We start from the raw sequence: 26,452 nt of genomic DNA, 5'->3' as shown, positions 1-26,452 counted from the left end.
CCTGCTTCCGTAGGCGGACTCTCAACCACTGCGCCACCAGGGAAGCCCGAGGCTTCATAGTTTTAAACACCAGGTGTTAACTGCAAAGACAGGTGATGAAGGTGATGAAGGCAGGGACAGACCTGATTTGTGATAAATCCCAAGCTCTTAGCACCCTGGGCTCACATCCAGGCTGGGTGCCAAGGCTGCCTTCTCTTCCCAGCCCTGGGGCCTTGAGACTCAGCCTCGGAAAGTGGTGTTTCCGTGGCTAGGGTCATCTGAGCAAAGACTGGCCTAGACCCCGCTCTTTGGTCGTTTTGTAGTGAGCCAGTGGCCCCTGCCCCAATCACTCTCCTTCATCTGTCCTCCTTTGCCAGGGACTTGGGCTAATCCAAGGATGCTGGAAAGGCTTGCCTATGCGTACATGTTTTATATACAGGAGAGCTCAAATCCAGGATGTCAGTGTTGAAGGGCCTTTAGCGGCCCTTGGCTGACCCCTTCCCAGGGGGAATGAGGAAGGCTGAGACTTGAAGGGGGAAGTGACTTACCAGTTTTGGAGGAAAGAGACCAGGGTTCACAAGGTCTGAACCGAGCGCTAGCTCCACCCATTTGCTGAGTGACCTTGGGCTAGTTGTTTCCTCTCCCTAAGCCCCAATTTCCTCAACTTGCTCAAATTTGAATGTCTGAGTGTGTCTCCCGAGCATAGGTGATCCTGGTTGTTCCCAATTCTGGAACAGAGCAGAACATGGGCTTTGCAGCCAGACCATCTTTGTTAGAATCTCCAACCTGCCACTGCCCAGTTAAGGGACTTCAACAAATTTCTTCATGTGTAAAATGGAGATAACAGACCAACCTCATAGTGTTGTGAGAATTAAATACATTTAGAACAGCTCCTGGCACAAAGTAGGAGCTTGGTTGTTATTGATTACATGTATATCTGAATGTGTATGGGTGTGTGTGCACACGTGTACACGTGTGGGGAGGTACGACTGAAAGTGGGCATCGGTATTTGCATCTCCACCTGTGTCTTCATTGGACTATAGGGCCTCTTGTTTCCTTTTAAGGTCTATTATATGAAATTCTGAAATATAAGCACCCCCTGCCTGCAGCTCCTCCAAAGCTTTTGGGATCATCCCTGGAGTGAAGGTGACCTTCCTTCTCTACCTCCCAAAGTGTTTTTCATTCCTTCCTCTTAGTGTCTCAAGTCCCCCAGTGCCCCTGCAGAAAGAGTGCCCCTTGGGGTCCTCCCACAGCTGGGAGACTGGCTTGCCTGGGTCCCTCTGCTCTGCCCCGCTTTCTTTCATCCACCCTCCACGCTTCATTCTAGTGTCACTTGGAAAGTTCAGATACCTCTTAGAGATTCAGGAAGGAGACCAAGAAGGAAGAGTCAGGGTGTGTGTGTGTGTGTGTGTGTGTGTTGGGGGCAGGGAAGGGTTAGGACAGAGGAAAGATTTCTCCAAATCATCAGCTGCTTTAAAAGAAAGCCTATATTTAGCTAAGCTTAGAGGGCTTGTAAATATGTATTTTGCAAAGCAGACAGCCATAGCCGTCGGAGCTCCAGAGATATGCAGGGAGGTCAAAGAAAAAAAAATAACTGGAAAGATTGAGCAATATTATTTTGTCATCAGCAGATTCGTAGAACTGCTCCAACTGCTATTATTACACATTCCTGTGTTTTGATGTTGGTTTCTGTTTTTCATCTGCTCTCTGGATCTGCAGTGGATGCCTGGGGAAGAGACTGGCTCTCAGAGTCACCTTCCCACCAGCCTTTGCCTCACCTGCCCCAGGTCAAAGGAGAGAGAATCCTGGCCCTGCCAGCTCCCCTCCCAACTGGTTCCACCGGGCTCGGCCAGGCTGCATGCGCCTGGCCTAGGTACTGTCTGCAAAGCCAGCTTTCAGGCTCCACACTCAATCCTTTGCACTTCAGGTGGCCTTGAGGGCGAGGGTTGGGTGACAAATGTTGCCACTTCAGGGCAGTTCTACTTTGGAGAACTCTTGTTTCTGAGAGAAAAAAAAAAGAAAAAGAATGTGCACTTACTTTTTTACTTTTAGTTTGAAAAGTTTCTTTAAAAATAAGAAAAGTTCAGGGAATTCCATGGCAGTCCAGTGGTTAGGACTTGGTGTTATCACTGCCATGGGCTCAGGTTTGATCCCTGGTAGGGGCCAAAAAAAAAGAAAAGTTCAGAGAATCACATAACAAACAGAATTTATAAATGCTATCAGAGACTTCCCTGGTGGTCCAGTGGTTAAGACTCCACACTCCCAATGCAGGGGGCACAGGTTCAATCCCCTTTCTCTTTTTTAAAATTAATTAATTTATTTATTTTTGGCTGTGTTGGGTCTTCGTTTCTGTGCGTGGGCTTTCTCTAGTTGCGGAGAGCGGGGCCCACTCTTCATCGCGGTGCGCGGGTCTCTCACTATCTTGGACTCTCTCGTTGTGGACCATGGGCTCCAGACGCGCAGGCTCAGTAGTTGTGGCTCACGGGCCCGGTTGCTCCGCAGCATGTGGGATCTTCCCAGATCAGGGCTCGAACCCGTGTCCCCTGCATTGGCAGGCAGCTTCTCAACCACTGCGCTACCAAGCCCCAATCCCCTTTCTCTTTATCCCCAGTCCTGTTGCCCACCCTACCCACTCTCACAAATTTGGAATGCATCCTTTATAGCCCATAATCTTAAAAATTAATTAACTAATTAATATTTTGGCTGCGTTGGGTCTACGTTGCTACACGCGGGCTTCCTCTAGTTGTGGCGAGCAGGGGCTACCATTGCGGTGCGCGAGCTTCTCATTGCGATGGCTTCTCTTGTTGCAGAGCACCGGCTCTAGGCGCGCGGGCTTTAGTAGTTGTGGCACGCGGGCTTAGTTACTCTGCGGCATGTGGGATCTTCCCGGACCAGGGCTCAAACCCGTGTCCCCTGCATTGGCAGGCGGATTCTTTTTCTTTTTTTTTTGCAGTATGCGGGCCTCTCACTGCCATGGCCTCTCCCGTCGCGGAGCACAGGCTCCGGACGCGCAGGCCCAGCGGCCATGGCTCACGGGCCCAGCCGCTCCGCGGTATGCGGGATCCTCCCGGACCGGGGCACGAACCCGCGTCCCCCTGCACCGGCAGGCGGACTCCCAACCACTGCGCCACCAGGGAAGCCCGGCAGGCGGATTCTTAACCACTGCGCCGCCAGGGAAGTCCCTAGCCCATAATTCTTAAATTACCATTTTTAATTGTCAGATATACATAACATAAAATTTACTATTTTAACCATTTTAAGTGTACAGTTCATTGGCATTAAGTACACTTGCCTTGTTATGCAACCATCGCCATTATCCATCTCCAGAACTTTTTCATCTTTCCAAACTGAAACTCTCTACCCACTAAACAATAACTCCCCAGGCCCCACCCCCGAGCCCCTGGCAACCACCATTCTACTTCCTGTCTCTATGAATTTGACTACTCTAGGTACAGCATATAAATGGAATCATACCGTATTTGTCCCTTTGTGACTAGTTTATTTCGAATAGCAGGATGTCCTCAAGATTCACCCACGTTGTAACATATGTCAGAATTTCCTTACCTTTTAAGTCTAGCCCATAATTTCATACTTTCCCTACACATTTAAGTATTCATAAAGCAGCGTATGGTAATGTTTTCTGTATTATTAAAATGTATATAATGACCATCATGCTGTGTGTATCATTTTGCGTCTTTTTTTCACTTGAGGTGTTTTCCACGATGCAGCCACATTAATACATGTGGCTTTGGTTCATTCATATTAACTTCTGTTTTCTATTTCATCATATGAATAAGCCACAACTTATTCATCAGTTCCTCTACTCATGGGCCTTTTAGTTGTTTCTGTGTTTTGCTGTTATAAGCAGGGCTGCGATGAACACCCTTGTGCTTGTCTAACCCATCTCTGGAGTGCACAGCTCGGAGCAGGAAGGCAGGGTTGCAGGCACCCTGTCACCTAGACTAGTACTGCCAAGCTGCTCTCTAAGCCAGTTTATGCTTTCACCACCAGCATTTGTACAAGATGTCCTATCTGACCACATCCTTGCCAACATCTGCTCTTGTTAGACTTTCTATTTTTGCCAATCTGATGGGTGTGAAGTGGTATCTCATTTGAATCTGCATTCCCTGCCTCTGAGGTAGAGCATCTTATCATGCTTATTGGCCATCTGGGTTTCCTCCAGGCAAATTGCTTACGTCCACATCCTTTGCTCTCCAGTGCAGCTGTTGATACAAGTTACAGAAAGCCCAACTAGAAGTGGTTTAAGCAAAAAAGGGAATTTTATTATCTCACATAACAAGGAGTCCCAGGTTTGGTTCATTTAGAGACTCAACTATGACATCAAGGAAGAGGTTCTTTCCATCTTTCTATAAGACCCTCCTCATGTTGTTTGCTTCCTAGACTGGCCCCACCATGGTCCATGATGGCTGCCTCAGCTCCGGGCGTCTCATGCAGACAACAGTGTCCAGAGGCAGAAGAAAGTGGATGCTTTCTTCTCAGTGTCTTTTTCCTAGAGGCCCACAGGAGCTCTTCCTTCTGGTCTCAGTGGACAGAACTGCATCCAGGTCCACACCTAAACTAATCGTTGACCAGAAGAACTGTATTATCATGCTCTATTTAGACCAATCACTGTTCACCTGATGCAGATGGGGAAGGCCCAGCCTCACCCAAAGCCTAGACCCCTGACTTTTGAATCAGGAGTCTGTTAGCAAGGAATAAGGGAAAGACTGCCCTTTGGGGTGGCACTCAAAAGTTCTGTGCTTGCTTTATTGATTTGTAGGAGCTCTTTACATATCCTGGATACTAACTTTTTATCTGCTTTATGTGCTGCCGATATTATCACCTAGGCTGTTGCTTGTCTTTTAACTTTGTTTATAACGTCATTTTCATAGAAGAAATCTTTTTTTTTTTTTGGTGATGTAATGAAATCAATCTTTTGTGAGTTGTGTCTCTCATCTAAGAAAACTTTTCCTGCTCTGAGATCTCCTACATTTTCTTCTAATTATTTTAAAGTTTTGTTTCTCACTTTTAGGTCTTTAATCCATCTGGAATTAATATTTATGGATGAAAAGTCAACTGTCACAACACTTTTTATTGAGTTGCCTATTCTCTCTCATTACGTTGCAATGCCACTGCCATCATAAATCACATTTCCACATATGCTTGGGTCTGTTTCTGGGCACTCTATTCTATTGATCTCTTTGTCTAGCCCAGCACCAATACCACATTGTTTTAATTACTATCGCTTTCAAATAAGTCTTCGTTTCAGAATTGTCTAGTCTATTCTTGGTCCTCTGCTCTCCCATATGAATTTTAGAATCATTGCTTAGCTCTTTGAAAAATCCTGTTGGAATATTCAGCGGACTTGCCTTGAATCGACATATTTTTATGGAGAGAACTGTCTTAGTGACATTGAGGCTTCTCATCCCTAAACTTAATACATCGCTCAATTTATTCTTTTTTTAGCCTATAGTTTTTATGGTTTTATAGCCTATAGTTTTTCTTCACAAATATCTTCAGATATCTTTTCTAATATTTTTCTGGGTTCTGTACAATTTTAATTTTATTGTGAATTATTTCTTTTTAAAAAGATATTACAGTTTCTAATAAATTATTGCTTGTGTATAGAAACACTGCTGAATTTTGTATTTTATTTGTATTTGGATGTTAAACTTTGTCCAGCAACCTTGCTGATCTCTCTTAATAGCTCTGACAACATGCCTATGGAATCTCTTGGGTTTTCTATATAATCATACCATCTGCAAAAAAAAGTCTGAGTCTTTTTTTCCTTTTTTTTTTTTGGTCCCAAGGTTTTCGGTGAAAATATTACAGCACAGCAGAGTCAACTGGCTCCATGGTGTTTTGAAATTCATCCCAGCTGTGGGCTGAGTGACCTGCAGGTTGGACAGATTGCCAAAGTTCAAGAGCTTCAGCATTTCCTTAGTGTCAGGATCTACTTCAATGATCTCCTGATCCAGGGCTGAGACCTCAGGCACATAATTCTCTCTCCTCCTGCAGCTTAATGGAGACACTTCTCACTGGGCCTCTCTGAAACTGCTTCATCAGATGTGTGACATAGCCTGCTTTCTCCCTGCGAAGCTTCTTGCTGGGAATAATGGCCACCTCCTCGCACACACGCTTGTTGGTGCAGAATTCGTTGCCCAGGAACTTGTATTATTTCTCATTGACGACCCGGGCCACCTTCTTCACGGTTTTGGTGTGAATGTGGCCCATGTTGGCAGGTCCTTGGTAAAAGAGTGAGATTTTGTTTCTTTTATTTCCTAATCCTCTATCGCTGAGTGGTAGCTTCTAAATCTGACCTCTCCCAGCTCCTGGGCTGTGCCAGTGGGCTGGCCCTGGGCGGCTCCTGCCTTGCACTGTTATAAATAAAAGACCCCTTACTCTCTCCAGAGCTTTACAGTTTACAAAGCACTTTTTCTTCCGTTATCTCGTGGACCCACATTGCCCCCACTTTACAGAAAGGGAAGGGCTGTAAGCTCCAAGTGCAGCAATCGAGCTGTGCGGAACACTGCGCTGTGAAGCCTCAGACAGTCCCCCTCCTTCTGTGTTTCTCCTCTAAGCTAAAAAGTTTGGCCAGGGATGGTCTCTGGCATGCTCAGACTCATGATTGATAGCTTTGGGCGGCCACGAGGCTCAAGGAACCCCTCTGAAGACTGAAGTTCACCGATAAAAGGGGGGTAAGATTCTGGGTACACTTAGGTCCTCAGGCTGGTGTCCCCAAACGTCGTGGGGGTGGGGAAAAATGGAAGTGTTTCAAGTCGGAGAAATGATATAAATGATGGAGAGAGTGGGAAACAGGGCATTGTCTCCAGTGCCCTGCCTCCTCGCGGGTTCTCCTCCCTGTTTGGAAGAACATCCTCCGGACCCGGAAGGGGAGGACGAGCAAGGGCTAGAGGCCGTGGGTCCCCTCTTCCGTCGCCCCCTCTAGCCGCCGAGCTTAGCAAGCACCTCTGACGCGTATCCGTAGCCTGGGGCGGGGCTCTCTGTTGCCATTCCAACGGGCCACCTGGCTCGGGCCCCATAATGCGCAGGCGCAAGTCCGGGCCTGAACTGGCGAATGCGCCCTCTCGTGGCAGACCGTCAGATCGCACCCTTTGTTATAGTGCTGGAGGCGGCGAAGAGGATGCAGGAGAAAGATGTGGGTGGAGTCTGGGAGGCAGATGCGACAGTCAGATCACAATGACGAGAATCCCTTTCCTTTGTCCCTCATGCCAACATCTAACCCTCCGTTTTAGATGCAGATGAAGAAAATATGGCTCTCAGAGATCAAGAAACAGGTTCATAGAGACGGAAGTGGAATGAGAGAGTTGGGGAGATGATATATTATTCAATCAATCATTCATTTATTCAGCAAACATTCATTGAGATGGGGAGAGACAGGGACAAAGGACCCAAGGGATTAAACTGAGACACTGACGGGCCAAGATGGGGCAGAAAGCTGGGGAGACAGGTGCGGAAGGCAAAGCAGCAGGGACAGAGAATCAGCTAGCTGAGGTCAGGGCTGGAGTAGCAGGAGTAAAGCAGAGGCATGGGAACCTGGGCTGGGCTTTTGGAGACAAGGCTGAGAAAAACCCAGGTGCAGAACTGACCCTCCAGTTCACCTAGATGGGTGCTTCAGCTGGATAGGACAAAATCAGGAGCTCAAGATGGGCTCCTATGACCACCTATGAAGTGGTCTTGCCAAAGAAAGTGGAATATACACCTGATCAGGACTCTCGATCCAACTACAATTTACAAGAAAAAACAATGTCCAGGAGATACAATTTATAAGAAGTCCAGAGGTCAGAGGACTATTTTAAAGAACACAGTAGAGATGCAATCAGCAAAATCCAGACTTGGAAATTACATGACAAATGACCTGGTTACCCCAAGGGCAGAGAGAGACAGAGAGTTAGTTGGAGGGAGACTCCAAAGATTTAAAGAGATTTCAAAGAGACTTATCGATCAGTTGCAATGTGTGCATCTTATATAGATCCTGATTCAATCAAGTACATTGTAAAAAAAAAAAAGACATTTATGAGAAATTGGAAAGTTGAGCACTATAGATCTGATATTAAGGAATTATTATTAACCTTATGGTAAAATAATGTCATTGGGTAGTTTAATTGTGATTATATTTTTAAAAAGTCATTATCTTTCAAAGATTCACACTGAAATATTGACAGAGGAAATTAACTGGGAGGGCTCTAGATGAAATGAGATTGGCCATAAGTTGATCATTGTTGAAGCTGGCTGATTGATATACGGGGGCTCATTGTATTATTCTATATATTTTAGTTTTATTTTAAAATTTCCAGAATAGGTTTAAAGACCCTGTGACACCCGCCCACCACCACCACCCTTAAGCCTCAAGGAACGGAAGGCACTCAATCTGTTATAGCAGCAGATTGCAATCCAGACAGCTCTGAGGTGGGGAGGTCATCTGTGGGGCAGAGGAGACTTTCAAGGGACTTCCAGCTGCCTCCTGGCCCAGTCCCTGGTTCCCTTGATTTTGGGGAGAGAGCGAAGGATCAGTAAGAAAGGCTGGCCTCAGTGGGCCTGGTGGCACTGGGTTCGGGCAATGCCACCTTAAGACAGCTGAGGGTGTGCTTGGGTGGCTCTAAAAATAGCAGGAGAGGCAGCAGCCAGGGAGGGAGGGAATCACATGGAGCCACTGAGGGGCTGAGGCCTGGGCAGCTAGCCAGGCTCTGGCACCTCTGCCTGCTCCCCCAGAGCCCTCTGACTTTCCTCTGCCTCCTTTCTTCCTCTTGCCCTCCATCTCTGAGAAGGCAGAGAGGTACAAAGGTGACTCTGGGACATACCCTGCCCTGTCTGAGAGCCTAAGTGGACACTCATTCTGGAATTTGCTGGCTATCCAAGGACAGGTGGGATGGTCATGTGGGGAGAGACAGGAAGGGACAAGGACTGAGTAACATGCCCACCGGTCACCCCAATCTTCAGGCCAACACCCTCCCTCTCAGGCTGACTCAGGGCAGGTCCCAGATGTCCTTGCCTGGGGCATTCGCCTCTGGGGATGAGGTGGCAACCCCCTATGTCTCAAGGCCCAGGAAGAATGCTCACACAGGTACCGAGGATTTTGGAACGCTGGCACCCACAGTCCCCTGCCTCCTTCTCAGGGCATCTGGGGAGAGTGCCCCTCTGCTTGTTCTGAATGGGTGGTCCAGGGAAAGAAGGGCACACCGCTTCCATCACACCTGTACTGAGATCCTTCGGCAGACGCAGGAAGGAAGGGGAAGTGGTACCCCACCGGCAAGGACGTTGGCGGCATCCTGGACTGAGTCAGGCACCGGGCTGAGGTCTTTACATGCATTCAGCTGTCTATAGTGTGGCCTCAGGAAAGTTATACACCCTTCATGCCTCAGTTTTCTCATCTGTAAAATGGGGACAAAGATAATACCTGCTTCATGGAACGGCCGTGGGGATGGGATGAGTTACTATATGTAAATCTATGTAAAACCTTCAGCACAGTAGCAGGCAGAGGGCAGCTGTCATCACCTGCTGACGTGAGAGCTCCACCTGAGTAGGGGCTGCTCATCTCTGCCCCCTCAGTGCCTGGCACATAGCAGGTGCTCTGTAATATGTGCTGAATTCACGATTTTGTGGATTCCTCACAAGGACACCCGGAGGAGAGCACTGTTCTTGCCACTTTGTAGTCGTGGAAACAGAGCCTAGGGAGGGCAGATGATTTTTCAAGGCCATATTCTCCAGTGAATGGGTCAAGGTGGGATTCATGTCCAGGCCTGCAGGCCTCCTTTACTCCCTGTCTCTACCTGGTTGGTTCTGTCCAAGGCTCTCTCTCTTCCCGGACCTGGGGGGCATGCTGGGGGTGCCTAGTCTGAGGAGAGGGCTGGGTGAATGGGTGCCCTCACGTGCTGTTCATGAAGCTGTCACCTCGCCCCCTACACGTACTAGTTGCCAGGCCCTGGGCTAGGTCCAGGGATGCAAAGATCATGAGATCCCAGGCCACCCCGCAACACTGTGTGGTTGGCTGTGCCACACAGGAGGGAGGACAGAAAGGCTTCAGAGAGGAGAGGATGCCTGTGCTGCGTCTTGCAAGGTGAGTAGAAGGTAGGATGAAAGGTAGGATTAGGGCAGGAAGGGAGCTCCAGGCAGAGGGAAGAGCTCGTGCAAAGTGGTGTATACTCAGGAGAGATGATCAGGTTGTGGGGCAGCAGAGGGAGGCAGGGCAGAAGCCTGGGGTAGTGTGTGTGTGCGGGGAGGGGGTAAGGAGGAAGAGAGGGGATTCTGGACAGCATGGCCAGGTACAGGCAGGGCCTGAGAGCCATCAGCCGCTGCGGAGCTCAGGGCGATGGAAGCCATTAGGGTTTTAAGGGGGGCCTCAGGCAGTCAGGTTGATGGTTTAGAAAATATACTCTGGCCCTAAGAAGGGGATGATTGGAGGGCCCTCACTCTGTGAGGAGGGTGTCCACTCTAGATTTAGTGCCTGCTCTGGGTGGGGAAGGGGAGGGTCCCGCTGGCTGAAGCCGGGCCCAGCTGCTCTGGGACATCTTCCCGTCCTTCCCCCTCCCTCCTCCCTCCTCCCTCCTCCCTGCTCCCTGCTCCTGTCTCTGTCACTCACAGGCAGGGCCAGGTTGGGACAGCCATGGCAGCAGTGCTAATCTGGATTTCTCTCCTTGTGGGTAAGTTGGGGTCTTCTTCAGGGGAGAGGTCCAGGTTGGGGGGGAGGTGAGAAGTTCCTCAGGGGAGGGGTTGGGGATCGGGGTGAGGCAAGGGCCACAGGGACTTTGGGGTGTAAATTCCACAGCCCATGGGGCTCTAGGGAACTGGGGCTGGGAGCTGCGATATGGGGTGCTGGCTGGGAACTCTGAGGGGCAAGGTGTCCTAGGCTAGGCTGGGCCTAACTGCACAGGCCCAGAGCGCCATGGGCCCTTTAATGGGCTGGCTTCTTTCTGGGTCCAGGCTAAATTTGGCCCTGGGAGAGTGTGAGGGTCACTGGGGCAGGTCCTCTCCCTGGGGCTCTGGGCTCAGGTTCCCCTTTGCTCAGCTCCTAGTGGCCTCCAGTGTGGGCCCTCTCCCCTCTGTATATTAGGGGAGGTGGGTGGAGGCCTCAGAATGGCTACCTGCCTCCTCCGAGGGGTCCTTACCTCTCCCTCCCTCCTACCCCCTCCAGCCTCCCACAGTCAGCTTGGGGGTCTTTTCCAAGTGCTCTTAACACACACACACACTCGCACACACAGACACACACTCACACACCCCACACCCCTTTCAGCCAGACATCAGTCCCTGCCCATTGTGACCCTCAATGGAGGCCCAAAATGAGGAGTGAGGGGCTTCCGTGAATCCAAAGCAAACTAAGGTCTGGGTCTTGTCACTGATTAAAGTGTGCGGCACAGCCAGGGCCCCAACCCATCCTGCCTGGGAGCCAGCAAATCCATCTGCCTCCTCTCACACATGTCTCCACTCCCTCAGGGCCACTAGGGGCTGGTGGAAAAGGGGACCTTATTCCCTGGCCAGGACTGAGGCTGGGCCGTGTGTCTGGGGGTCGTGGGTCCCCACAGGTCTCCTGGCAGGGCTGGGGCGCACCGAGGCCCAGCAGACCACCCTGCACCCGCTCGTGGGCCGCGTCTTTGTACACACCCTGGATCGCGAAAACTTCCTGCACCTTCCTGAGCTCGTCGTCTGTGAGAGGGGCCTGAGAGGCACCGGGGTGGGCTGGGGGCGCCTGGCCCAGGGCTGGTGAAGGCTCCTCTTGTGTCTCCAATCCCCTCTCCTCCCTTCCGCCAGCTGTCCCAGCCACCGTCCCTATCACCTACCACGCCCACCTCCAGGGACACCCAGACCTGCCCAGGTGGCTCCGCTACGCCCAGCGCAGCCCCCACCAGCCTGGCTTTCTCTATGGCGCCCCCACCCCAGCAGATCGCGGACGCCAGGTCATCGAGGTACCAGTAGGGGCCCCAGTGGGCTGTGTCGCTTGCAACAGGGACCCGGCGTTCACTCATCTACGTGACTCACATGCCTCTAATTTGGTGGGCTATCTCAGTCTTCTCCCGCCAGGCCCAGCCGCACCACCCGGGGTTAGGGGTTAGGTTCTCTCCTAACCCCACCTCTCAGCCCTCTACCCCATCCTCCAGGTCACAGCCTACAATCGGGACAGCTTTGACACCACCCGGCATAGGCTGGTGCTGTTGATTGGAGACCCAGAAGGTACCGCCAGCCCCGCCCCACCCCTACCCCACCAATGCCAGTCTTGGGGGATCTCCCCTGGAAGGCGGGTGTAGAGTGAGTAGTGGGGAGCAGGGCACCCTGGAAAGACTCTGGAGTTGTATTCTCGGCTGCTCTGCTGATAGACGGTGGAGGCTTGGGCGAGTAACTGAGGCTGTGGGTGTGGAGGAAGGGCGTTTGAGGCCTGTGATATAGGGGGTATTAGGGAGGAAGGAAGGGAGCTGAGGGGATACGGGGACCAGCTTGGATGGTGGGAGGCTTAGGAAGGATCCACGCAGGGCTGGGGGCTGGGTGCGGCCTAAGGTGCCCACTTGGCCCTCCCAGGCCCCCTGCTACCATACCAGGCTGAGTTCCTGGTGCGCAGCCATGATGTAGAGGAGGTGCTGCCCTCGACACCTGCCGGCCGTTTCCTCACAGCCTTGGGGGGGCTCTGGGAGCCAGGGGAACTCCAGCTGCTCAACATCACCTCTGCCTTGGACCGTGGGGGCCGAGTCCCCCTTCCTATCGAGGGCCGCAAGGAAGGGTAGGCATGCAGCCCAGGAGGGCTTCCTGGAGGAGGGGGCAGCTTGCCTTTTGTCTAGGCGGTGGGCATAGAACATGGGTCTCCCTAACTTCCAAGTGGGGCTTTACCACTTGCACGCTCACCGTGCGCATCTTTACTTCCCAACATCACATCACTGTCCACTTCCTTCTGGCCACCCCCTCATCTCCTCCCTCTTGCCCTTCCTGGGCCCAAACCCTAGTTACCCTGAACTCTGCACTTCCTGGTGCCCATAAGGACATGATAGATCCATCCATCAAAGGACATTCCTGGGGGCCAAGGCCCCAGAAGGTGGGTGCTCTGTGTACTCTCACCATAACCCCAGATCTCAGGGTGACCATAACCCTCAAATCTCCAGTGCCCAGTGATACCCCCAATTTTCTGATAGTGGTTTCTGTCTGGGCCCAGGGTATACATCAAGGTGGGCTCTTCCTCACCCTTCTCCACCTGCCTGAAGATGGTGGCATCCCCGGACAGCCAAGCTCGCTGTGCCCAGGGCCAGCCTCCACTGCTGTCCTGCTATGACACCTTGGCACCTCACTTCCGAGTTGACTGGTGCAACGTGTTGTTGGTGAGGAGGGACCCTGGTTCTAGGGGTGGGGGCGGGGCATGGCCCCCATCACGGTCTCCTCCATCCCCATCCCATCCCATTTCCGTTTCTTCAATTATCTACTCGCGCGCGTGCGCACACACATGTTCTACCTTCTTCCACAAGAGGGCAACAGAGCCCATGATCCAGACAAGGGATCACCCGCTCCTGGAGCCCCAGCTGTGCCCAACGGAACAGCTAGAACAATCACTCCCACAGGATGGTTCCAAACTCCTTTCTCCACCTGGGGCCTCTGTGTGACAGCTCTATTTTCCTCTAAGGTGTCACAGCAAATTGGCCTAAAATAAGGGACAGATAGCTCTCACCCCCATGTTATAAACCAAAGATGCTCACTACTGCTCTTTGGGATATTGAGCTGAGGGGTCTAGAGTCCCTAGAGATCTTATTCCCAGGGCTAGGAACCCTTCCTGTGACTTGACCGACAGCACAGGCAGGAACTGGTAATCAACATTCTTGAGCACCTGCCATGGGCAATGCACTATGCAATCAACATGTTTTATCCTCACAACCACCCAGGAGACAGGTACCACTATTAGCGTCCCTACTTTACAGATGAGAAAACCGAGGCACCTAGGGGTAAGTCATTGCAGCATAGCACTTGTCTGAAACAGGATTCAAACCCAGGCAGTCAGACATGAGAGCTGTGCTCTAACCGTTGTGCGGTCCTGCCTCTCCTAGAATTTCTTTCCTGGCACCTAGACCAGTGCTTGTTCTGCTCGGTCACATGAGCTGGGGGAGGCCAGGCAGGAGGAATCCCTGCAGTTGCATGGAGCAGGTTGGCCCCAGAACTCCTGCCCTGCGCCCTGAGGTTCTCTGTGTCTGGCCATCCACTCCTGGGTCAGCCCTGGGCTCTCTGAGCAGGTGGACAAGTCAGTGCCAGAGCCGGCAGACGAGGTACCCACGCCAGGTGATGGGATCCTGGAGCACGACCCGTTCTTCTGCCCACCCACCGAGGCCACAGCCCGAGAATTCCTGACCGACGCACTGGTCACCCTCCTGGTGCCCCTGCTGGTGGCCCTACTGCTCACCCTGCTCCTGGCCTACGTTATGTGCTGCCGGCGGGAGGGACGGTGAGTGTGGGGGCTGAGGGCAGGGAGGGCACTGGGGCTGGTGCTCACGTTGTGGGATTCCTTGTGGCACTGGTGCCACGTGGGGACCCAGATCCCTCAGGGAGCAGAGTCCTCAGCCAGGAAGGGAGGAAGGGCCCCTTGCCTGGCCTGGCACCGGGAGGGATTGTGGATAATAGCTAATCCCCTCCCTTGTTTTTCCAGGTTGAAGAGAGACCTGGCCACCTCTGAGTGAGTAGGGGAAATTTGGGGGCTGGGTGGGAGGTCTCCTAGACTAGCAGGCTGGACCCTCCAACCTCCATGAGCAGCAGACAAACCAAATTACTCTGGGATGATGAAGCTACCCTCGGCCTGTGCGCTCCAGCCCTCGGCTGTTGGGCGCTGGGCCCGACCTGTCCTGGCTTGGTTTTCTCATTTTCTGGTCTCCATGGAGGAGCCTAAAGTGGGACAGGAGAGGGGACCTAGCCAAGCTTCAGGGATCTGCTGCCACCCTGGGAGAAAGGGCTTGAGAAGCAACTTTAGAAAGCAACTTAAAAGGCTTCCAGCGCGTGCACACACACACACACACACACACACACACACACACACACACACACAACCACGGTTCGCTGGGAGTCAGACACTTGGGTTCCAGGCTGCTTTCTGCCACACAGTTACTGTGACTCTTTCTGGCCTCAGTTTCTTCACCTGCAAGATGATGCGGTTGGACCAGCTAATATCTGGGTGCTTTCAATCCTTCCAGCCCTTCCCAAATCTATCTCACTCTTATTTTGCCCAGGTTTTCCCCACCCATGGCCTTACCTGTCCTCTGTGCCTCCAGACCTCTTTCTGTCCCTCTCCCTTGAACCCCAGAGATTCCAGGAGGCAGGTGTGAAATGTTAGGCTCCTTTTATCCCCACTGCACTGAGCCTGTGGCGGGCCTGGCAGCCCTCCCTGCTTGCCCAGCCTTCCTGGTTAACTGTGGCAGCATTTGGCCGCCCTGCGAACCCCCTTGGCGAGCTTCTTGTGCCCCTGCTTGGAGCCCATGGGCAACCGGCGCTGCCCAGGCCGGCGCTGCCCCGACTGCCACTGCCGCTGCCGTTGCCGTCTCTTTGCCGTCTCTTTGAACTTGGAGGCATGCTTGCTGGCCATGAAGACGGAGCCTGTGGCCCCCTTGCCTGTCACCTGCTTGAGTATGCCCTTGTCCACCAGCCTCTTGAGTGCTCGCTTGAAGCGCCAGGCGCTGCGGGTCATGTTGTAGCCGCTGGTGGCGACGGCCTTCCTCAGGGTAGCCAGGGACACGCGCTTGCGCGCCCCCTTGCTCACCATGACCCCCAGGATCACTTTGGATATGTTGGGCTTCCGGTGGGTTTTGGAGGAGGCGTGGCACCCAGTCCCTCTCTTGCTCGGGAGTCCGGACGTGCTGGCCTGCTGGACTGCACCCAGGGCACTGTTTGAGGCCAAGGGCCCAGATGGGGGTGGCAGCGAAGTGTCTTTCTTCATCTCTTCCTGGGGCCAGTGAAGGGAACTGGGTGCGAGGACCTCCAGGATGGTGGCTGGAAGTCTCCCCTGAGTTACTCCTCGGTGGAGGAGGTGCGTCCCAGTTCCTGGTTCCCTCAGAGGCTTCCCTGTAGGGCTCTGGCTGGAGCCTTGCCCTCCCTGGGTGGCCAGAAGGAGGGCTAAGGATGGTCACCCACGCTGGCCTCAGCAGAGCTGTGCCTCAGGTGCAGAGGGTGGTAAGGTTATCCCTGTGGTGACCTCAGGGGAGCATTGTGAGGTCACCAGAATCTTGTGAGGGTCACAGGAGCCCCGTTGTTCCCCCCTGGGTGGGGCAGACGCCAGGTAGTGTGGGCATCTGACGTGCCAGGGAGCCTGGGGAGAAGGGCTGTGGCTGAGTGAGCCAAGCAGGTGGACCCACGGGGTGTGTATGTTCTCGCCAGCTGACTCTAGGGCGCCTTAACCCCCCCATTTTGACCCCACCATATAAATCCATTGGGTTAAACAATACATTTTTAGAATCAGAATTATACCAACATTTTTGAATTTTTATGGGGAATAAATGTTCCTGAGTGAACATCAATGTAATTCCTTGATCTATCTAAGTCGATTTAATTCCTTGATCAACTTTTTACACAAAGCAATGAAAAAGATTTGCTTTTTTTTCTGCTTTCATTTTTATTTGGTAGAATTTTCCCCCACTGGGATCAGTGATTTTCTATGTAAATTTTACAAGGAGGATTTTATTTCTCAATTTGGGGGCCTGTGCCAAATTTGATGAGTGTCGTCTCCTGCCACTGCGGGGATTCTCTTCTGGCCAGTTACTTCCACCAGGTCTGCCTTTCCTGGGTCAACTTTCTAGCTCTGCTGGTGTCAGGAAACTATGCTTCCTCCATCAGTTTCGAGTCAATAAGCAATTTTACCCTGTGTGCGCGTGCGCGTGGTATCAGCCCTTGTTGGTTTGGATTTTGTGTTGATTTATTTCTACAAAATCCTATTTTTTTTCTTTCTGCCTGTTCAGGTTCATTTTTCAAATGATCCAAAATTGTGATTCTGCTGCCTGTTTTTCACCTACATCAGATTTTATTGGTCAGAACATCCTCTAGCCCAACGTCCAGCCCAACGACCCTCTCCTGTGATCTGTGTGTCAGAATCAGGGCTCAAGGGGCTGTGCGTGCGTGCGTGCGTGCGTGCGTGCGTGCGTGAGAGGGAGAATGCCTGCCAGTTGGTTTTTCTGCCCAAGTGCTGACGTGGAAGGACTGCGGAGGAGGGCACCGCGGGTCTGACTTCTGCTGCTGCTCTGGAAAACGGTCCGCAGAACGTTTTTCCACCTGTGTGTGTTACTAGAGTAATGAGACCCGGATGTGGGGCTGGGAGTGGGGAGGAGGCCCATCAACTAAGGCCTCCCCCACCGGAGGGATCATTACCTGCCAGGCTGCCTCCGCTGCCACACGCTTCCTGCTCCCGTCCCCTCTCAGCCTCCCCTTGCCTGCTAATGGAAACTTGTGTTTTGGACAACTCTGCTTGCCAAATTCCAGACTCAATAGCTCATCTTGACCCTCCCCGGCACATTCAGTAGGAAGCTAGAAAAACTTTTCTGTAGTCTGATCTCTCAGGCTCTAACTGGAGTCTGTGTCCACGACTTGAGACACGGGCATGGGTAGGGATCATTTCCTCCTCCCAGATTTGATCAGTGATCCAGCAGTAAGTAGGATTGCTTCCACCCTGCCTGGGGCCCCCACCCCTTTAAGAAAACCAGTTCTTATTGTCCGTACTGAAAAGTCCCTGTTGTTTGTCTGACCCAGCAGGTAGTCTGGGAAAAGGTCTCCAGGCTGAGCCCACAAATGTGGGTGGGTTCATGTAAAAGGGCTCGGAAACATCCTTCCACTGGAGGCCAAGTTTATCAGTGGGCCTACTACAATAAAACAGCACCAACGATAATAATAGCCATGGAAGTCTCCCCACAATAATAGCTATCTTTTGCTGCATGCTGACCAGTAGATGTAAATGTTTTTTCTGCATCAACTCACTTACTTCATACAACAACTGCATTACAGTCGAGGAAATGGTGACACAGAGAGGTTAAGTAACTTACACAGGGTAACACAGCCAGTAAGCAGTGGAACTCACACTCAGACCCAAAGCAGGTTCTCATGCTTAACCACTGTGCTACCCTACCCTACTTCTCAAAACGAACTAAAGTTCGGACAGCAGAAAGCAAGCCCATGAGAACGTCAGATGAGAGCGAGGCTCAGCCTTCTTAGGGGAAACTGGAGCTAGAGCTCAGGTAGGACTTACTAAAGGGGGTGGTAGTCAGTCCTTTGGGCGCTGCTGGGGCTTCCAGTCCGGTGAGGGTGGGACCTCATTCCAGCCTCAAGGAGCCTTGGTCCGAAACACAGACAGGAAGCAAGACTCTGAGTGTGTCTGGAGCTAAGCAATGCTGGGGACAGCCTGGGGCAGGGTGGGAGGGGGTCAAGTTACAGAGGGAGTGGAGCCCAGGTCTGAGGGTCCAAAATACAGGCAGTCAAAGCCCAGCAGGAAAGAACTTGGGCAAATCTAGGAAAAGGTGAAGGAGGTAGATTTGCCAGACTAAGATGGGGATGACGGGGCGGGGAGGGAGGTTCGGTGCTGGGAGAGAATATTAGAAGAGGGAACTGATTGCTAGAAGGGACACAGGGGATCACCATCAGAATATAAAAACAATATAGAGCCCAGCAAACACTGGCTTCTGGTAATAAATACCACTGTAGGTATCTATTCATGTCTTAGTATCTCAGGAACTCTTACCATCTGCCAGGCACTTTTCTAAACACCCAGCCTGCATTTTCTCATTTAATCTCCAAAACAATCCTGGAGGTAGGTTCTATTATTATCATCCCCATTTTACAGTTGAGGAAACTGAAGCACAGAGTGGTTAAGCAACTTTCAAAGGACACACAGCTTTGAATCCAGGATGTCTGCACCCAGACCCCATGCCTCAGTCACTGGACACTAAGCTGACACCGTAGAACTTCCTGTTTGTCCTCCCCCACCCATCCCGTGTGTGTCTCCCCACACATTGTAGGCGGGGAAGACTTCAGGGTGGCTCAGAGATAATGCCAGGCTGGACCCCAAAGTGGGTGCTGACTCCTAGAGCTGATGATTCTGCTGGCCCTGTGTCCCCAGTATCCAGATGGTCCACCATTGTACCATCCGTGGGAATACAGAGGAGCTGCGACAGATGGCAGCTAGCCGAGAGGTGCCCCGGCCACTCTCAACCCTGCCCATGTTCAACGTGCGCACAGGCGAGCGGCTGCCCCCGCAAGTGGACAGCGCCCGGGTGCCCCTCATCCTGGACCAGCACTGAGGGCCCACACAGGTGGGTCCGGCTGGGCAGTGCCAGCCTCTTTTCTGGGAGTAAGGTGGCCTCCGTCTCAAGGCTGGGGCAGGTGAGGGGGGCGGATGGGAAAGGGCACACAGACCTGTCTGCCCCTCCGAGGCAGTGGTGGGGGGTGCTCAGCAGTGCCAGGTGTGTGGGCCCCAGTGCCAAGCACTTGGACTCAGAGGGTCAGGGTAGGGAAGGCAGGAGAACCGGGGCCTGGTCCTCGCAGACCCCCACCCTCTCTTCTCTTTGCCGCTCCAGTTCCAACCCTGGCCTCATCCTCCCTTCTCTCCCCACGCACAGAGCAGCCACGACCCATGGCCACATCCTTCCTTCCGACTCCAGCTCCTGTCCCAGTGGACCCCAGGCTTGGAATAAGCAGACAGATGAGGATGGGATGGGATGGGATGAGGGTATCTGGGATCAGGTCGCCCAGAATAAAACCTGCTGTTCTGCTCATCTATCGCTGTACCTTCCTCTCAGCAGCCTCCTTCCCAGCCCTCATTGCCTCTGCTTCCCCTTCTGCCTTGGGGGAGCCCTTCGAGGGAGCCAGGAGCTGCCGCCTTGCCCTCTGGACTCTTGGCCCTTTCTCAAATTCTCTGAAAGTAAGAGCGAAGGACCTGCATATGCAGCCCTGATGTTAATCCTCCCATGAACCTAATGGCGAGGGATATCTGGATCACCATCCCCATTTTATAGACAAGGACACTGAGTCCGAGAGACAATGAGTGACTTACCCAAGGTCACAGAGCAGGCAAGTGGCAGAGCTTGGTTTCAAACCTGGCATGTCCACCTCCACGCCGCCTTCTGGAGGGTTGAGGGGCTCTGGAAGCAGGAGATCCAGGCTCTCACCCATCCAGATCTCCTGGGGGGAGGTCCCTTTGGGAGTCATAACCTAGATATGGAGAGGGGGTTGGGGTGCAGGACCCTGAATCAGTGACCCGGATCAGCGACCCCTCCCGGTACGCTCCTCAGGGACAGGGTCGAGGTCCACAGGACGCTGCACAGCCCTTGTTGAGCTTGGGGTCACCAGCTCAGCTTGGTCCCCACGTGAGCCCTGGAGAGACTGGCTGACCAGGAAGCGGCCACAGCTTGCTTTTCTCAGGTGGCTGCAACCAAAGCAGGCCGGCTCCACCCCTGCCCCTACCAGTCAGGGCACATCCCGTCTCACATCTCATGCTCCCTGGGGAGGACAGGCCAGGGACTAAGCCCCAGAGGGGACCCAGGTAAGGAGGGGGAGGGAGAAGCAGGGCCTTTTGGCCCAGGCCCCTGACGCCGAGGGCAGCTCCAACAGAATACAGACAAGCCCACCCTGAGGCCTCACCACCCCTTTCTACGCCCCTCACACTAGGCCTGGGCCCCACCCGCTGTCCTGATGCTTAATCACCCCTTTTCCCCGTGTGTGTGTGTGTGTGTGTGTGTGTGTGTGTGTGTGTGTGTGTGTGTGTGTGTGTGTGTGTGGAGGGGGAAGGTAGGGGGGATGCATGGGAGTTTTCTCTCACCTGGAGGCAAGGGCCCAACCTGGGGGCTGAGGGGAGGCTGAAACAGGCAGGGCAGCCCCCAGTCTAATGGCGATGCCCCCAGAGCCAAGGACCCCAGAGGAGGCCGAATTTCTGAACACTGCATCCCGCTCTTCAGAAATGTATAGGCAAGGGGGTCACGAGGACCCCAAGTTGCTCTCCTTTCTCTCACTTCCCAGAATCCCCACCTTCAAAAAATGTCCTGAATCCATCCACATCTCACGGCTTCCACAACGACCTTCCCAGGCCAGCTCCAGGATCTCACCCCAGACCCCCACAACAGCCTCCCTGTGGCCTCCCTGCCTCCTCCCTGCCCCTTCAGTCTTGCCTCCAACACCAGTTGGGCCCATCCTTTAACAAGAAAAATCAGGGAGTCTCGCCCCTCTGCTGTCAACTCTCCTCTGCCTTCCCGTGACACCGAGAGTTAATCCACACTCTTGGCCAGGCGTAGAGACCCCGTCCACCCCCCTGACCTCATCACCACCCCTCCCACTGCTTGTGTGCCCCAGCCGCGCTGCCTTCTAACACAACCCTGTTTCAGGGCCTTCGACTCGCTCTTCCCTCTGCCGGGGACCCCCAGTCCCCATGTCCACACAACTTCCCCTTAGTGCAGTCATTCTGGCCTCTGCCCAAATGGCAGGTCTTTACAGAGGCCTTTCCCCTGCTCAGAGAGAGCCCTCTGCCCAGCCTCCGTGCTCTCCCATAGGATGTGCCCTGTAGGAGCGCCTTGTTGGGGTCCGCTTTGGCCCTAGAATGTAAGCTCCAGGAGGGCAAGATTCTGTGTGCCCCCAGGGGGTGCAGCACCCGCACACAGCAGGCACTCAGGAAGGTTGCTCGGAAGGAATGTGAAGGGAAGCCATCAGGTCTGGGCCACTCCGAGCTCTTAAGGAGGTTGCTGCTCCTCTCTGGGCAAAGGGGGTGAGGTGAGCAAGGCCATTGCCAAAGTTTCTACCGTTATCTTGTGGGTGCCTCCCCCTTCCCTGCTGGCCACCCCACACCCATTAGTTAGTTAATCCCAGAAGCATCTGTGGAGGCAGGAAGAGGCTCCGAGCTCGCACCGCGTATGTGCTCAATAAACGTTTGTTGGCTGAAGAACTCTTTAGGTAACAACCCCCAACCACATGGGCTCTCCGACTTCTCATGTGCAATTTCCTTCCCCCGGGGCCCCTCATCTGGCTGAAACCTGGAGCTGCACAGAATCTGCTCAGATTGGAAGCTCCACTCGGTCAGCGGGCTGTCTGGGGTGGCTCCTCCCTGATCCCTGCCCCCCACCCCGTGAGCAGGGGACCGCCCTCTCCGAGTCTCATGCTGCCACCCTGGGCCTATGCGCTCTTCCTGTGCTGGCCAGGACGGGAGAGTCCGAGGCCCGCGCCACGCTTCCCTTTGCTGCGCGACTTTGCCTTGGGATCCTGGCAGCGCCTCCCTCCCAGCTCAGCTACCAGGAGCACACGAGAGCCTGGCTGCTGGCCGGGAGGAAGTGGCCCAGACAGGGGCTGGGGGCATGGCGTGACTGCGGAGGACAGAGAGCTGTGCCTGGGCTCCCAGCTCCCGGCCACGCTGGCAGCACGCGGGGAGGGCAAGGGGGCAAGATTCCACCTGGCAGTCACACCCCAGTCCCTCACCGCCGAGGACAAATAGCTGTTGTGTTCCCCTCCTGAGAATTGATCGCCTCCAGTGCCACGCGCACGATGCCCACAGAACCCAGCGTCTCCACCTGTATCCCAAACACAGCCCTTGCGCATGGCCTGACTCTAGATGGTAGCTCACCACCTCTCAAATTGGTGAGAAGGCCCTCTGCTACCAGGGGACACAGGGACCCCTACAGCTGGCCTCAGCCCCCACCTGCACACTTCTTCCTTATTCTTGAGATATATGCACGCACACACTTAGACCCCGTGTTATAGAGAGCTCCATTGATGTATCTGCTGGGATTTGGAGCCAGAGAGAGCAGGGTTCCAATCACAGCTCTGACATTTTACTCATAGATATTAACTATAACTGTCTTGAGGCTTTTGTGAGAATTTGGGAGAACTAGGTGAGTGCCTGTCATCTGGCAGCTCCCGAGAACGGAGACTTTATGAATACAAACATGCACATGGTCACCCCAAAACCAGAGGTCTGTGAGATCTCCCTGTCCCCTAAGATCCAGATTAAATGGACTCAATTTCCGTTCTACGAAAAGTTCAAGCTCTCCCTGTGAATGAGGGTGGAGCTTGAAATTCACCTGCTCATTGGCGCTGACCTGCTGTCCAATCCCGCTCTGTCTGGTAAGGCAGCTGCTGGCCACCTGTGGCCACTGAGCATTTGAAATGTGACTTCTAAACTGAGATGTGCTGCAAATGTACTGATGAAATGATAATATTTGGGGTTATCTTAGGTTAAATAAAATATCTTATTAAAATTAACATCCCCTGTTTCTTTTTATATTTTTAATATGGCTGCTAGGAAATGAGAAATCACGCGTGTGCCTCACTTTGTATTTTTATCGGGCAGTGCTTTTCTTCTTTTTATAATTTTTAAATTAAATTTATTTTTTTATACAGCAGGTTCTTATTAGTTAATATTTTCTACATATTAGTGTATATATATGTCAATCCCAATCTCCCAATTCATCCCACCACCGCAGTGCTGTTTTCATGGTCCTTCCTGTATCTCCACTTCAGATCGACCCAAACCCAGAACTCAGGCACTTTCCAGAACACCTCCTCACACCAGGCCTCTGCATGTGTCAGAGCTTTCAGAAACCTTGAGGAGTGGCAGGCCTTTGCCTCACAGCAGTGAAGTCACCTAGCACTTGAATATGTGGCCTCCTTGGTCTAAAATGTGCTCTGGTCCCCACCCTACCCCATTTTCCTTTTCCTCCACTGTCTTACGCAGAGAAAACCCCACTCTCTCCAGCACCCATGTGGACCAAACTCACCTCCCTCCGGGCCTTGCCATGCACATCCTCCGCAAAGCACTGGACCTCTGTGTGTGTAAGGGCCTGATTACCCTCTGAGACAAGAGCCGTCCTTCTTCCAGGGTCTTGCTTCCTGATCCATGGACATCTCTCAGCCCTATTGGGTGCCCTCTGGAGCACACACCTGGGAGGAGACACAGAGACACAGCTGCTCACCCGCACTAGAGCCCTGCGGCCCTGGACTTGAGGATGGTGCCCCACCCCTCCAGCCTCTCCTCATTTCCCCCACACTCCTCTCTGCTCTACTGTCCCCCTTTCATCCTCGTCACACAGACTCTCCTGTACCCTCTGTCATGCCTATGTACACACGTCTCAAATGCCCAGGCCCATCCCTCAGGTCGCCATCTGTGTGTGGAAGCAGTCCGCACGTACACAGACCCCCCACCGTCCCCCCTCCCCCACGGGTACAGGGCCCCTTTGGACACCGATGCAGTTTACTCCTAGGTCGGTGGGCGCATTCTCATCTGCTCAGGGGAGGCCGGGGGAACCCACCTCGCTCTCCCTCCTCCTGTGGGTCTTGGCTTTGAGAGCCCCACATGCAGCCCCACCGGGCCTTGTGTGCCCCTGGCCTGAGGCGCCCATGCTCAGCAGGGAAGCCCCTCTCAACCTCAGCCAGGAATGTCTTGGGGGCACCTGGGGAGCCGACAGTTAAGGAGCTGGAGAAAAAAGAGGGAAAATCCGCCACGTTTCGGTTATAGAGAATCCTGCCAGGAGATGGGGTCGAGCCCGAAATGGACCCACGATTCCGAGAGAGAGAGCAAAAAGGTAAAAAATCCAAATGAAGCCTCCTCTCTTTCTAGAATTTTCGGTCTGGATTTGACTGAAAAATCAGCCACAGGAGCATGACCCATTCCCTCACAGAGAAGCAAGTGTGAGCCCACGGAGCAGCAGGGTGGGAAGTCCACGCTGTGCCTCCGTGCAGGCAGCGGGTCTGGGCAGCTGTATTTAGGGCAGCTGTGATGTCAGCGGGGAGGAGGGCTCGAGGTGGGAATGTGATACAATGGCCCCTTTGTCCCCCTCCCCTCCTGTCCTGCACACACTCTGCAACCACATTCTGGCCCCAAACCACATGACACAGGCGGGGCTGCACAGCAGGGCTCTGCCACCACCACCGCCCTGACACTCGGCGTCACCTGGCGTGCCCTCATACGTGCGTGTGCACACACGTACCCACGTGTAGAGTTGTGCATATGCAGTGAGAGATGTAGTCCCTCCTTTACCGTGCTGCCCAATACGGTAGCCATGAGCCACAGGTAGCTTTTAAAATTAATTACAATAAAATTTAAAATGGAGTCCTTTGGGGGCACTGTCCACATGTCATGCGCTCTATAGCCACAGTGGCTAGTGGCTACCGTACTGGACAGCAGATGGAGAATGAGTTTATCATTGCAGCAAGCCCAAGCCTAGAGCCTTCCACACCGCGGGCTGCTTGCACACAGGGCCTGGTCTGGACGTGCTCTTCCTCTCACACGTGCTCACTCCTGTTCACAGCGATGTCACGCTCCACACGCTCACCCAGAAAAGCCACCTCTTGACCTCATGGTCTCTCTCTTTAGTCTCCCGGGCATCTACACCCAGACTTGCACCCAGCCCTGCGTCTCAGCCCCTGGCTTCCGGCCTCAGCCAGCTCCTCTTGGCTTGAAAAGAATAACAGGGTGAAAACATGACAGCAAGACAGTGGCACCAATGTCTGGTCTTAAGGCTGAGATGAATTCCATAGACATGGAGAGCTTTGGAAACTCAAGTCAAACTCAGCCTGGGTTGGCCAGGAGAATGAGGGGACAATGAGACATTTGAAACCTAAGAAAGGCCTGGGGCTTCCCTGGTGGCGCAGTGGTTGGGAGTCCGCCTGCCGATGCAGGGGACACGGGTTCGTGCCCCGGTCCAGGAAGATCCCACGTGCCGCGGAGCGGCTGGGCCCGTGAGCCATGGCCGCTGAGCCTGCACGTCCGGAGCCTGTGCTCCGCAGCGGGAGAGGCCACAACAGTGAGAGGCCCGCGTACTGCAAAAAAAAAAAAAAGTTTAAAATCTCATTCTTGAAAGTTTATAAACTGTTTAAAAATGCTGTGTCGGGCTTTCCTGGTGGCACAGTGGTTGAGAGTCCGCCTGCCGATGCAGGGGACACGGGTTCGTGCCCCGGTCCAGGAAGATCCCACGTGCCGCGGAGCGGCTGGGCCCGTGAGCCATGGCCGCTGAGCCTGCACGTCCGGAGCCTGTGCTCCGCAGCGGGAGAGGCCACAACAGTGAGAGGCCCGCATACAGCAAAAAAAAAAAAAAAAAAAAAAAAAAAAAAAGGCAGGCCTGGAAGTTGAGAAGCGTGGTGCACCTGCCGGTGCGACAGATAGGGATGGGACCAAGACAGCCAAGGGCCTCAGGGGGCAGGAGGTCCAGGTGCCTGGGAGTTGCCTAGGCTGGTGTCAGGCAGGCCATCATTCAATGGATTGATCAAAGGATCATGAGGTAACTTGGGGTCATTTGCATATTGAATAAACTTTTGTTTACAAGCCACAATTTCTTGCCCTCTTTAGGCTGATTCCAGTCCTACACTTTCCTGAATGTGGTAGAAGTGCTAATGATGAATTATTAAAGGCCATAATTAACCGTCACGACTACTGAATGACAGCCAAGGTATTAGTATTGCAGACAACGGCCTCTGAGGACTGGTCCATCTCTCTGTGGACCTGAGGGAGGGATGAGGGCCTTTCCTGCCCAAAGGTTTAGTTCCTGAGACCTTG

General features: G+C 53.2%; 2 protein-coding genes, 1 long non-coding RNA gene and 1 pseudogene across 5 annotated transcripts; 1 reads left to right on the top strand and 3 right to left on the bottom strand.

Moving 5' to 3' along the window:
• Positions 1-1,439: 1,439 nt before the first annotated feature.
• On the bottom strand, positions 1,440-25,725 carry LOC137211590 (uncharacterized). Its single transcript, XR_010937147.1, has 4 exons — positions 24,210-25,725; positions 23,679-23,841; positions 19,976-20,133; positions 1,440-1,980 (listed from the first exon to the last, which is right to left on the bottom strand). It is a non-coding gene; the product is annotated as an uncharacterized lncRNA (long non-coding RNA).
• On the bottom strand, positions 4,835-8,288 carry LOC137211589 (small ribosomal subunit protein eS17-like; annotated as a pseudogene).
• Positions 10,494-19,697, top strand: SGCA (sarcoglycan alpha). Of its 3 annotated transcripts, none has more exons than XM_067714104.1 (10): positions 10,494-10,640; positions 11,520-11,642; positions 11,746-11,900; positions 12,093-12,165; positions 12,508-12,706; positions 13,133-13,295; positions 14,196-14,404; positions 14,606-14,632; positions 19,043-19,235; positions 19,547-19,697. In XM_067714104.1, exons 1-9 carry the CDS (start codon positions 10,604-10,606, stop codon positions 19,221-19,223), a joined length of 1,167 nt encoding a protein of 388 aa, XP_067570205.1. In that variant the 5' UTR covers positions 10,494-10,603; the 3' UTR covers positions 19,224-19,235; positions 19,547-19,697. The 3 variants fall into 3 exon arrangements, with proteins under 3 accessions (XP_067570205.1, XP_067570206.1, XP_067570204.1); XM_067714105.1 differs by having other exon boundaries at positions 19,500-19,697; XM_067714103.1 differs by having other exon boundaries at positions 10,495-10,640; positions 19,542-19,697.
• LOC137211588 (histone H1.9-like) lies at positions 15,289-16,459 on the bottom strand. The gene has a single exon (XM_067714107.1). The coding sequence runs from the start codon at positions 15,881-15,883 to the stop codon at positions 15,356-15,358; it is 528 nt and encodes a 175-aa protein (XP_067570208.1). The 5' UTR covers positions 15,884-16,459; the 3' UTR covers positions 15,289-15,355.
• Positions 25,726-26,452: the final 727 nt, after the last annotated feature.

This window comes from Pseudorca crassidens, chromosome 19, assembly GCF_039906515.1.
Source record: "Pseudorca crassidens isolate mPseCra1 chromosome 19, mPseCra1.hap1, whole genome shotgun sequence".
NCBI lineage: Eukaryota > Metazoa > Chordata > Mammalia > Artiodactyla > Delphinidae > Pseudorca > Pseudorca crassidens.
This window is presented reverse-complemented; position numbering and strand designations above follow the sequence as displayed.

Excerpts from the sequence above, each read along its gene's own strand:
- SGCA (XM_067714104.1), top strand. The coding sequence starts at position 10,604 with ATGGCAGCAGTGCTAATCTGGATTTCTCTCCTTGTGG. Across the intron at positions 13,296-14,195 it reads ACTGGTGCAACGTGTTGTTG|GTGGACAAGTCAGTGCCAGA; the intron begins GTGAGGAGGGAC and ends CTCTCTGAGCAG. Across the intron at positions 14,633-19,042 it reads AGAGACCTGGCCACCTCTGA|TATCCAGATGGTCCACCATT; the intron begins GTGAGTAGGGGA and ends CTGTGTCCCCAG.
- LOC137211588 (XM_067714107.1), bottom strand. The coding sequence starts at position 15,883 with ATGAAGAAAGACACTTCGCTGCCACCCCCATCTGGGCCCTTGGCCTCA.